The sequence below is a fragment of the Alligator sinensis genome, unplaced genomic scaffold (assembly GCF_000455745.1).
Source record: "Alligator sinensis unplaced genomic scaffold, ASM45574v1 scaffold915_1, whole genome shotgun sequence".
Lineage (NCBI taxonomy): Eukaryota > Metazoa > Chordata > Crocodylia > Alligatoridae > Alligator > Alligator sinensis.
Window position 1 is genome coordinate 673,878 of NW_005842597.1, and position 12,999 is coordinate 686,876.

Genomic DNA, 12,999 nt, shown 5'->3' on the forward strand with positions numbered 1-12,999 from the left:
GAAGGGAGGCCAATAGCTGTATTGTTGCATGCTAGGAAGTATTTCTACAGGTGGGCTGAACATTAAACCAGGAACTTAAGTGGTTGAGATAAACTGGCATCAAGAAGCTTAGAGTTATATTTGAAAATAATTTGCTCTTTTCTTGTTTATTCTCAGGCAGAGTCCAAGATCTAGAGGGGCCAACCATTTCTAGCAATCAGTCTACAGATTCAAACCAAGAGTTATGAGTTTACAGCATTTCTCTAACATTGGAATAATAAATATGATAAAATATGAAAACATTTCCTGAAGCATTTGTCTTAAGTTCATTTCTATTCTGGTGGCAAAAAAATATTGGGAGATTACTATTTGGGATATCAATTATCTTGTTTTATCTCTTTCCCACAGTTTTAAAAACCCCATCATTTTTCAACATGGAGTGAGATCCTGGCTCCAATTAAATCTATGGGGCAGGTTTTCACCTATAGAGTAAATGAAGTCTTGAAATGGAATGAGAAAGTTACCAGAGTATATAGTAATAGACACCTTGTAATAATTTATAAACTCATTGACATGGATATATAGAAATGTTTCTAGTTTGACAGAACAAATCCTACTATTTATCATCAGTGTACAGTCTAAATCAATCATCCACACTTCAGTCACCTTGCTCATTCTCTCACTCTGCTGATTCAGCTGTAAATTCTATGTTACTGATTAGAGTCTTTCAAAAAGGGCAAAGTAATCAGTTGAAGGATAGTAGTGCTGCCCACTGAGCCCACTATGAAGGGGGCTCACATACTGTACACACCTTATTTTATTCACTCACTCATTTTAGTCCCCCTAACTTGCTACAAATTTGGTTTCCTTTCACTTTCATTGTTGAAAATTATTTATATTGGAAATAATAAGAAAGCTGATGTTCTGAATGATGTATTTCAAAGCAGAAGGCAGGGTAGAGGTGTACCTTATAGACTAAGTGAATCAGAGATGAATAAGTATCAGAAATGAACTGAAGTGAGCTGCTGTTCACAAAAGCTTATACCTCTCTGATTCACTTAGTCTATAAGGTGCACCTCTACCTGCCTTCTGCTTAATTTCAGACTAACTTTAAAAGGAGGAAACTCGCATCATTGTAAGTTTCCTGCATAATTCATTTTTGTGTCCCTCATTTTGGGTGTCTCATGTCCTCTGCCCTTTCTGAGGAACTCTGCAGCTTGAGAGATACACAGGCAAGGTTGGAAATATTGAATAAGAAAGGCATCAGCCAATAAGTATTTAACACAGCGCCAAAAAATTACACTGTTGATTGAAGTATACATTTAACTAGTGTAAGTGAAAATATGTATTTTCCCACTTGCAACACACAACAGTACCAACATCTAATCCTGTCTCAGAATTATGGTGTACCAGGATATTTATCAGGGTTTTTGCCACTGCAGTTGTAAGTCAGGACATTTGCCCAATATGGACAATAAAAATGTAATACTTATTCAGTATTTCACTCAAGGTTATCCCCAACAGCTTTTGTAATCAATGTTAGGCACAAGTGTTACTAGAGAGTGCTAAAGCCATGGAAGAAGGAAATGCAATTATGCAAGAATATCCTTTTTGGATAGTAGCTGTCTTTTACTTGTATGCCTAGTCTGTTAACACCTAGCATAGTGAGACCCAGACTTGACTGTGGCCTCCAAGCACTTTTTAAAGAAAACATCAGTGTCATCAGGGGAAGAATCACTAAGTCATAGTAACATAGTCAATATCAGTAACAATATTTTTTTTTAGTTAAGGAAATGTCCATACATGTTTCCAGCTCAGTAACTTAAAAAATGGTTATGTGACTAACTATATCAAGTGTTTCACTGAAACTAATGGGTAATTCAAACTTGTGGAGTTACTTCAATCATACAGTAAAAATGCTGCATTTGGTCCAATTTCTGTAATCATAAAAAGATCAATGCATTTCATTCCCGCACTGGCCAGTGTTGAAAGGAGCAAAGTCTAAAGAGGCCAGCTAGACTGGTCCAATCCTCATGCATTATTAATACTGCTTGGTGTGTTAACTTTAATGAACACCTTTGGGGAAGTTTAAACTTGATGCCAGAAGCCTTACCAACCTGCCCAAATAAGAGAAACAGACGTCTCTACTATGCGCAACATGGTAAAAGAAAGAAGTTGAATATTTTTTTGTGCTTATTCTGCACCCTTAGGATGTCCTGAAGAGTCTACCCAGGTCCTTCATTCACCTTCAAATCTCACAAGTCTCCAGGCACAAAGAATATAAATGTCCAGACTTCAAATGCCACTAGATGCATTCCTCCTTCTATTTATCCCTCAGGTATACAAGGCATTAACATCCCTTTTCATATTGTTGTAGGTGAATTTCCTAATTGTTCTTCCTGCATAGAAAGCCAGATTCAAGTTTCAGATATCTATGTATCTCTAATGTATGACAGCAATTATGTACCAACAAAATTATGGACAGCATTTGGTCTAAAGCAGTAGTCCTCAATCTTTTTAGACTCAAGGCACCCCTGCATAACTTTTGTGAATTGAGCAGCACCCCATTTCAAAGCTAACATGTATTACAGTGCTTACTTCTTTGCAGAAGGGCCAGACAATAGGGGTGGGGGAATGGCTGGGGAGAGTCATGAGCCTGAGCCCACTTATCTACTTATGACCTCATACCTCATGGCACCCTCAGAAGGATCTTGTGGCCCCAAGATGCCCTGGGACTCTGGTCGAAAGGGTTCGAATCTCTGCACTCTTTGTACTCTGTTTGTGTGTACAAAATGGAGTTTGCTTTTGATTACTCCTAGTGTTTCCATTCAGGTAAGTGTAGCTGGGACATTATCCATGGCTTGCTATTTTGGGAAATGCTTCCTGTATTTTGTTGCTTAGATTTTGACTCATCTCAATTACTGATGAAAAGGAAATTCATACATTGTTATTGTCCCCTGTTCAGTCCTGCCCTATAACCTGGAGTGCTTTAAATGGGACTGCGTTAGCTGCAGACTCCTTGATATTATGGAAGGTTGTGGAGGAAGAGCAGGGCTCAGACCTTGGACTACGTTGAGGACTAGTACCAGGACCTTAAAGCTTATCTGGTATTGGACAGGAAATTAACATAATTTGAGGAGCTATGATTTGCTTCTATTGGATACCATATTTTCTCACAGATAATGCACCCCCCCCCCCCCCCAAAACAACAAAAAAAACCCAACAACCCAACAGCTGGGGAAAATTGGAGTGTGCATTAAATGCGAGGAAAAGGGCTCCCCACAGGTCCAGAAACACTGGACCAATACAAGCTGGCTACCAACTGGCTAAGCAGCAGTTGTGCAGAAAAGGACCTGGGGTTACAGTGAGCTGAATATGAGCCAGCAGTGTGCCCTTGTTGTGAAGAAGACTAATGTTATACCGGGCTGCATTAGTACAAGCATTGCTGGCAGAGTGAGGGAAGTGCCCTCTGTTTGGCACTGGTGAGGCCACATCTGAAGTAGTGTGTCCAGTTTTGGGTCCCCCACTACAGGAAGTATGTAGACAAATTGGAGAGAGTTCAGCGGAGGGCAACAAAAATGGTTAGGGGTCTGGGGCACATGACTTATGAGGAGAGGCTGAGGGAACTGGACTTATTTAGTCTAGAGAAGGGCAGACTGAGTGGGGATTTAATAGTAGCTTTCAACTACCTGATGGGTGGTTTCAAAGAGGATGGAGCTGGACTGTTCTCAGTGGTGACAAATAACAGAATAAGGAGCAATGGTCTCAAGTTGCAGCAAGGGAAGTTTAGGTTGGATATTAGGAAAACTTTCTCACCAGGAGGGTGAGAGAAAGGGTGAGTAAAGCACTGGAACAGGTTACCCAGACAGGTTGAGGAATCTCCATCATAGATTCATAGATTGTAAGGGCCTGGAAGGGACCTTGCAAGATCTGTGGGTCCAGCACCTATGCACCAGATAGGAAAGACAACTGGGGTCAGATGAACCCAGCAAGATGACCATCCAGTCTCCTCTTGAAGATTTCCAGGGTAGGTGATTGTACCACCTCTGGAGGGAATTTTTTCCACAGTCTCGACACCCTAACTGTGAAGAGGTTTTTCCTAGAGTTAAACCTGAAAAGGTCTTCCAGGAGTTTGTGGCCATTAGTTCTGGTTTTCCTCAAGGGTGCCCTGGTGAACAGTTATTCGCTGAGCCCTTGATGTAGTCCCCTGATGTAGCAGTAAGCTGCTAGCAAGTCCCCTCTCAGCCTTCTCCTTTTTAGGGCAAAGAGGCCCAAGTCCCTCAGTCTTTCCTTGTATGGCTTGCCTTGCAAGCCTCTCATCATATAGGTGGCTCTCTTCTCTGGACTCTCTCAAGCTTTTCCATGTACTTGGTGAAGTGTAGCACCCAGAACTGGACGCAGTACTCCAGCTGCAGTGTCACCAATGCTGAGTAAAGAGGAAGAATCACTTCTTTGGTTTTCCTTGAGATGCATCAGTTGATGCATGCCAGAGTACTGTTTGCCCTGCTGGCTACAGAATCGCACTGATGGCTCATGTTCATACTGTGGTCTAATATTACCCCCAGGTCCCTTTCAGTCGTGGTCAGTCAGTATGGCACCACCAAGCCTGTAAGTATGTTGGGGATTGTTCATCCCCAGATGGAGCACTTTACACGTCTCAATATTGAACTTCATCTGGTTCCAATCTGCCCCACTTGCCAGCCTGTCTAGGTCCCCCTGTATCTGCAATATATTTTCAAGCATGACCGCGCTCCCCCATAACTTGGTGTCATCTGCAAACTTGGCCAGTGAGTTCTTCACCCCCACATCCAAATCATTGATAAAGATGTTGAAAAGCACTGGACCAAGCACCAACCCCTGAGGGACACCACTGGCCACTTCTCGCCAGGATTACACAGATCCGTTTGTTAGAACTCTCTGGGTCCTACCCCGCAGCCAGCTTCTTACCGACCTAACTGTTGAGCAGTTAAGTCCGCAGTCCTCCAATTTTCCCATGAGAACATCATGGGATACCAGATCAAAGACCTTTTGGAAGTCTAAGTCCACAGTGTCGACCTCCTCTCTCTCTTATCCAGGTGGTGAGTTACATGGTCATAGAAGGAGATGAGATTGGTAAGACAAGATCTGCCCACGATGAAGTCATGCTGGCTGTCATTCAGAAACTTACCTTCTGCAAGTGTATTGCACATAGATTCCTTGATGATTTTTTCCAGGATTTTCCATGGGATAGAAGTTAACCTAACTGGCCTTTAGTTGCCTGCATCCTCTCTCCCCCCCTTCTTGAAGATGGGCACAACACTGGCCCTCTTCCAGGCTTCAGGGACCTCCCCCAAGCACCACAAATTTGGAAGAGTTTCGCCAGAGATCACGTGATGACTTCAGCCAGCTTCTTCAGCACTCTCAGAGCAAGTTCACCCAGCCCTGTTGACTTATAACTGTCTAATTTTTCCAACTCAATGTCAACAGTAGGAAGGCAGTCATTCCCACTATGCCCATTTTGAACCTTATCTAGTATGATTTTCCCCTTAGTCTGGTAAAATACCGAAGCAAAGTAGTCATTCAGGAGTTCAGTTTTCTCCTCACTGATGGCACCCAGCTGTCTTGAGTTGTTAAGCAATGGCCCCATGCTTCCACTTGTTTTCCTTCTGTTCCCTATATACCTAAAGAAGGACTTATTGTCCTGGATTTTTGTTGCTAGTTTTAATTCAAGCTGTTTGACTCTCCCATGCTTCCATTGTTTGCATGCCTCTTTATTCTTTTTCAAGAGGACCATGGTCATATTCCTATTAAGCCAAGAGGGCTTCCCATCCCTTCTGCTACCTTTCCTCCGCATGGGAATAGACTTCTTTTGTGCTTCGAGGATTGTGTCCTTGAGGAACGACCACTGTTCATGCACTCTTTTCACCTTCGGTTCCTTTCACTGCAGCGCTTCCCCTACTATTGCCCTGAGCCTGCTGAAATTTATTTTTTGAAGTCCAGAACTCCGAACCCTGATAGCTGATTTGCCTGCCTTGAGACAGACAGTGAACATAATGTTTTATGGTCGCTATTGACCAGGCTACCCTCTATATTTAAGTCACTCACCAAATCATTTCCTTTGGCCAAGACCAAGTCTAGGGGTCTAGGAGAGCATTACCTCTGGTTGGCCCATGCAATGCAGGCCCCAGCTCTAGAGACCCCAGACCTCTGGTACTTACCCATACTCCACAGTAAGATAAGTTTCCCTTTTTGGGCCCTTCCAAAAATAGGGGGTGTGTTACATTCAGGGGCATGATATACAGTATAACCTCATAAAAAATACACTATATCAGGGAGTACCGGCAGCCAGTCCCAGAGCAGCAGAGGGAGAAGCTTGCACACAGTGGCTGCCGCCACCATCCCCCCCCGCCCAAGCCAGTCGCTGCACTGATTTAAAAACCTGGAATTTTCACATTTCTGGCAGGTGTTTGGTCCCAAACATGCCAGATTTATGAAGTTATACTGTATATAAAAATATAGTAAATTGAACAGTAGGTCATTCAGCTTGTGTTCAACCAACAGAAGTTTTCCAATACCCTCCCAGTTTCATTCCCAGGAATATAAAGTAGAAATATGAGATAGCTAATCTCGGCTTAATATTCAGCTCTGAAAGGTGAAGGGATGTTCTAATCAGGCTAAATTCACCTGGTACACATACATTTTTTTAAAGCAAAAAACCCCAAAATCTGAGGTACTGGAAATGGTGAAGCATTTAAAACTAGAATAGCTTAAGCCAGTGTTTCATCATTTGACAATCCATTGTATGCTCAATGTGTTTTGCCTCCTGCAGGCTGCAGGGCTTTTTTACTGAGAACAGTTTGAAATGGATATAACGTACTTCTTACCTGTTGACTCTTTTCCTTCCATATGCATGTTGCTGCAGAAGGGCCTGTATTACCCTTCATTACAGACAATTCCAGTTTTAGAGAGTACATCAAATCAAGCTCCTTTGCTTCCATAGCACGAACGCTCAAATATTTCCACTGAGAACTGCCCCAGAATTTGTACGTTGGAAAATTCTAAGATGAGCTCAAAAGAACTATAAACGTGTTTAAATGATAAACTCCTTTCAAGTTAGTGAATGTAAAAAACCCGTCAGAACTGGCATCTGGTATAGAAGTGACCATTCTAATTGTGACAATTTTAAAAGTTGCTTTTTCTAAACGTTGATAAAGACCAGATTTTATTAGCGAATGTTTACAGATGGGCCTCAAGAGAAATTCTGTGCTGATAAGTTTGGGGTTTTCCTATAATGGTAATCCCTATGCACGAGAGTTGAATGGATAATCTACATATGACTGAAGAGAAACTAGGCTTTACACCAGCTTGATTTTAAACATGCACTTATGTTTATTATATTTTGCTACTCCACTCTCTTAAAATGGTGGCCTTAGGAAAAGCTACTTTGGCAGGCGATTGCAAAGATTCCTGTGGAGAGGAAGTGAAAAGACTGGGCACACAAACAAGGGCTGCTGCCATGTTCAAAGCACAGGGGATAGTTCATAGAGCAAAATGCAGTCCTAAGTAAATGGGTTTCAGGCAATTTCAGTGTTAAGATAACATCATTAAGAGTAGAACAGATTGTGCTCAAACCCTGCTGTTTATAATTAACACATTGCTTCCAAATACTCCAGGGTCCCTGGTAAATAGTCCTCTGCTCAGATCTACCCAGACCAATCAGAGTATTTTCATAAGAAGCCATGCTGGGCCAGCACCTGTTTGGACAAATCCAAAAGAGCCAAAACACTCTTCTCCCTGGCCAGCTAAGTAGATAGATGAACACAGCTTGCCTTAGTCATTGTCACAGTGTCCATATGGCTGTGAAGCTTGTTTTCACAAGAAATCGTACAAGTACTTTATTATGTCGAAGTTCACGGTCCTATAAACAAAAATACAGTATATCAGAACAATCACCCCTACAGTGTGTGGACTGTAACCTGTTTGGAGACAAGACACACAAGATGCATCTTTCAATCAAGAGGAAGTGATACTCCCAAGATAAACAAAAGACAGAGCAATTACATTGCTAAATTACAATTCTTAAATTCTAACCCCGTGGCATTACTCCCAGGAGAAAGTGCTGCCTGATTATTTCAACATTTTAAGACTGAGGAAAACAGTAAAACAATACCTTCTCAAGATTTTTCTTTCTGATCATTAGACTGTAAAAATAAATGTACTTCTAAGTCGACACCAATTTATCTTTTTTATTCTGGTAAACATGGCACACTAGTTGGAGATGCAGAGCAGTAATCTATTATGCTATTGAACGTTTTGTTCCTCTTCCAAACCACCTGTTTTAGCATGTACTGCGTAACTCCTTCATCTGTACTCATTTGTAGTCTGCGTTCTTTCAGTCTTGACACTAGTTGACCCATGTTTGCAGCTAAATTTGAAAAATCCAAGAATGCTACTCAATAGGATAGAAGATTTTAATGTATACTTTTGTACTTTGATGGCAGGCAGAATGAAATAGCAGTAGAATAAAACATATAATTAATTTTTTTCTCCAAATTCACTCTGCTGTACAATCTTACATTCACACTTTGGGGTTTAATGTTTGAATAAATAACCAAAATTACAGGATATAATGACAAGCATAAAATAAAATGTGTAAAAAAGTATTCAGCACTGCAAAAATAACTGCTTATGATGCTAAGCAAGATTAACTAATTGGATGTCTTATTTGTCAGGCTACAATCATTTAATATTCTTAACTCTCACATCACTTTCCAATCTAATTTCTCTAAAAGTTTCCATTAAAGTATTATGTTGGACACAAAAAAGTTTAGAAATAGCCATAATACATAACCACAGATACTACTTCTGGGGTCTGTTTCATTAAACTATTAATAATTCAATAGAAATGAACCACCCTAGTTACGACTAAACCACAATGTTATGTACAGGAACAAGTTCTTATATTGCCTTACCATATGTTAATATGGTCACTGTGCCTGACAAGTGGTAACCTTACCATTTAAATGAAATTATTATCCTGTCATAATAATTAGCACCACTTGCAACCATATGAGAAGACCCTCCAGATTCTAACACATTTATAAGTTTCTTGCTTCAGTGGTAAAAACCAAAATGGCTGGGCTTAGTTATCTGGAGTAATTTCAGTAAGAATGTGAAATTATCAATAACATACCAGCCCTTTACTTTCAAACTAGAGCAAGCCAAAAAATGGGAAATCTGCAGCAGAGGAGATGATGAGCCTACAACAAGGAATCCCTCAGGGCAGGGTAGGCTGGGGTGGCACCTCTCATCCCAAAATAACTTTGCCAACTTTAATTTTTTTTTCAAAAAGGGAAGGAAACTGGGCTGTATTTTGCTCTGTAGCACCGCAAGGATAAAAAAAAAATGGAAATGCTTGATTAGGAGAGAGAACTCAGGAGTCTGTCCCCTTTGCACTCATCAGACCTGCACTCCTGGGTAAGAGCAGAGAAATCCAGTGACTCCTATGACTGTGACTAATAATAAATTATTATTTTAGTACTATTCATTTAGGGGAATGGTAGCCTGCCTCCTTGAGACATGTCTGAGGTAAAAAATTAGCTCCTCTTTTTCTGCTGCTGCTAGGATACCCTGGCTCTCATCAGGGAGAAGCAAGCATCTGGGACAGAATTCTGCTAAAGGCAGCGGCATCCTCACACAATAAAGCCATCGTCTGTAAGGACTACAGACATAAATCTCTTTAGATCACATATTATCACAGTTTTACCCTGCTGCTCACACCAAGGTGGAAAATGGCATACACTCGGATCACCACAGAAATCAATATATTCAAAAACTACTTTTAACTACCCTTTAAAACATGAGTGAGAGAGTGAAACCAGGAAAAGGGATGAAGAAGGTGGAAAGGAGTTAAAAAAATAGGGAATGAAAATGAGAAAGGAAAAGATAGAGATGCTGGCTTACGTCACACACTGAGAGATGCCAGCACTGTATGTAGCATCTCCCAGAGATGTATAGCTACTGAGATCTGGAAGTAGTAAGGCTTGTGAAGAGTCACTCTCTTGCGGAAGGGAGTTCTCTGGTGCAGTTTGTCCTCTGCCCCATGCTTCCCAGCACTGCTGGGCATTTCCATGGGTCCTGTGAAATGCAGCTTTTGTGGAGGTCCAAGCTGTGGAGGGGAAGGTGATCGCTCAGGTAGTCTGGTTCAATTTCATGGAGAACATGAGGACAGAGTCCATGGACTGGACTCTGCATTCAGTGCAGAGCTAGTGCAGAGCACAGAGCACCTGGGTGATTTTGCTCACAGCAATCTGTGTTGCTAAGCAGATGGGATGCTGTGTTTTGTACCAGTGGGAGCTTTTTCAGGACATCATTCATGTGGCTGCATTCCTAAGAAGAGCGACTTACACTAATGAAGCCTGGAGGTCATGGCTGTGTTAGCTCAATCAGGTCTGAATCAGACTAGGTCTCATTTTATTTTTTGTCCAGTTGCAAATGGAAATGGGCATCTTACACTGCCAAGATTACTTAGGCATCTTGCACCACAGAGTCCAAAAGGGCTCAAAGGCTATGGGATATAAGAACCTAAAAATATAGAAGTCTATTTAAAGGCCAATCCTTCAGCAGTGGCTGGTACTGAAAAGAACCCTTCTTTCTCTGCTTCGTACTACAGCACGTCTGCCCTGGGTTCAGCTTTAGTGAGGTAGTGTTCCTCCAAGAGTGATGTTGCATTTGGCCAGACACTGAGAAAGCTGGAAGATGGTGCTCTTTACATCTGATGCGCAGGAGACGAAGGCCTGATTGTAGTCGATGTCCTAGAAATACACTGCTGCATATGCTGTTTTCATCGACTCTTAACTGCTTCACAGTACTGAACAACATGGGGAAAGAACTTAACTGTGCCACGCTCCAAAAGGACTTCAGAGGAGCAACCATTTTTTTTTGCTAGCTTAATTTAATTTATTGGATTGGTTTATGTCAACTAGGGACCCCTTGAAGAAGAGAGACTATAAGAATTCTCATTCTGTTATTCTATCCTTGCAACAAATACTGTGCATCAGTTAGGGTTGGGTGAGCATAACATGCCTCTTGGCAGTGCAGTAAATTGACATTTATAGCAATATTTCTATTGAAGAAGTCTTTGTATTAGAGACAAAGAACGTTCATCACGGAATATAGCTAACGCAGTCTCTGGTCTGACTTAAGTATGCCTTTGCAAATTAAAACTCACTTTAAATAGACTGAGCTGAACCCTCCCTTACTAATTCTATTTACATCAATGAAGTTACACTTCTAAATTGAAGGCTGGCATTTGGTTGCTGCTAGATTAGTTCTTGAAGCAACAAGAGGAAAAGAATTAGGCTGGAGTATAGCCAACAGCAGGATGGAGAGAGAAGCTGCTTGAATGATGCTGATTTGCTCAAGAATATTTCTTTCAAACTATAGTTGAAATGACTAATATAATCTGATTATACAATATCATTGGGGATTTCTGTTATGTCTTCTTCTTATAATCCTTTCCTGTGGTTACTTCATACTTTACAGGACACCTATTTTCTAGCATTCTACATTTGCATAGTCTCCTTTTGATAATCTATCGCCTTCTGCTTCTGATTGGACTATTAAAGCGAGTTCCCTCCCCATTCCCAAAACAGAATAGAAAAAATGCTAGCATGTACTTTAAGGACAATCCAAGGATATCTTTACTTAATAAGTATGTCTTGATTTCAGAGAGATCCTTTTTGGACACAATTATGTGCTTAATTAGAATTTGTAAGCGGAAATCTAAAATGTTAACTAATTGCTACTGAAGCCTTTGGGGTTTTGTGTTTCATTATTTTTGAAACTAATAAAAAGTAAATTAAAAAAGATGATATTTCAGTATTCTTATTAGACATTATGCAAATTTCTTCTCTACTGCTCTTCTAGGCAAGCCCAAATCAATATTTAAGGTCCCCATATGCCACAGCCTGAGCCTAATGAAATTTAGAGAACTTGCTCTCTTGAATCCCATTTTTTTAAAGATAATTTTGCAACATTCTGATAAATGAATTAACCCCAGAAGGCTGCAAACACCAAAGAGTTTGCGTATATGACCTGGCAAAGACTGATACCCGGAAATGCCATAAGGCATCTCTGGGCCATGGGAGCAAAAATGAGCCACGGCTTTCTGCTCTGACTGAAAAAGAGATCTTATGAGTGGGGAAAAAACCAAATAAAAACACCCCAAAGTAGAATATATACAACTTTGTAGAATAAAAATTCTGCAAAGTAGAATAGTAAACACCACTGCAATTAGTCTGGTTTTGTGCACTTTGGACTACCCACTATAATGGAAGAATAAAACACAACAAAACATGACTGATTCTATTCGTAATAAGATACCAAGATGATTTCTGAAAAAATAAATATATAAAGAGCTCCTCATCATATTTTTCAAAAATATATCCCCCTTAGAAACAGGACAAATCTTACTATTACTGCTTTGCTGTGTGAAAAACCTTCAATGAATCAAGTGGTGTATAGGAACTTACAGCATCGTCCTTACTAAGGGCTTCAGTTTTCATGCCCCATCCTCTCATGACAAAAACCCAGGAATGTGGAACTGGGAAGAACTTTGCTGGTCATGAAGCCCAGTCCCTCGATATCACAGGTGGATTATGTTGATCAAATGCCAGCAGGCCAAGGCACTTAAGGGAGCCCACCCCTGCCCCAGCCCTGGAACAACCAGTAGGCAAAGCTAGGGCCCCCAGCGGGATACTTGCATGCCTGTACACGAATGCCAGGAGCTTGGGGAATAAACAGGAGGAACTTGTCCTCCTGTTCAACACAAACAATTATGATGTCATAGGGATGATGGAGACCTGGTGGGACTCCACCCATGACTGGACCACGGGTATAGATGGCTATACCCTGTACAGGAAGGATCGAGTGGACAAAAGGGGCAGGGGTGTAGCTCTCTATGTCAAGGAGAGCTACGCATCCCTACAAGCTGACACTGGTGCCCAGGGTGGACGACTAGAGACCCTCTGGGTTAAAATC

At 41.1% G+C, this 12,999-nt stretch overlaps 1 protein-coding gene across 3 annotated transcripts in view; it reads right to left on the reverse strand.

The window, feature by feature from the left end:
• Positions 1–7,301: 7,301 nt before the first annotated feature.
• ORC5 (origin recognition complex subunit 5) overlaps positions 7,302–12,999 on the reverse strand; it is a 150,228-nt gene continuing 144,530 nt past the window's right edge. For 2 of the 3 annotated variants that reach the window (XM_025214712.1, XM_025214713.1), the window contains exon 15: positions 8,030–8,383. In XM_025214712.1, coding sequence (XP_025070497.1) covers positions 8,320–8,383 — 64 coding nt within the window. In that variant the 3' untranslated portion in view covers positions 8,030–8,319. Of the gene's footprint in view, positions 7,877–8,029; positions 8,384–12,999 lie in introns of those variants that run through there. The other variant, XM_006032955.3, reaches the window with a different exon arrangement.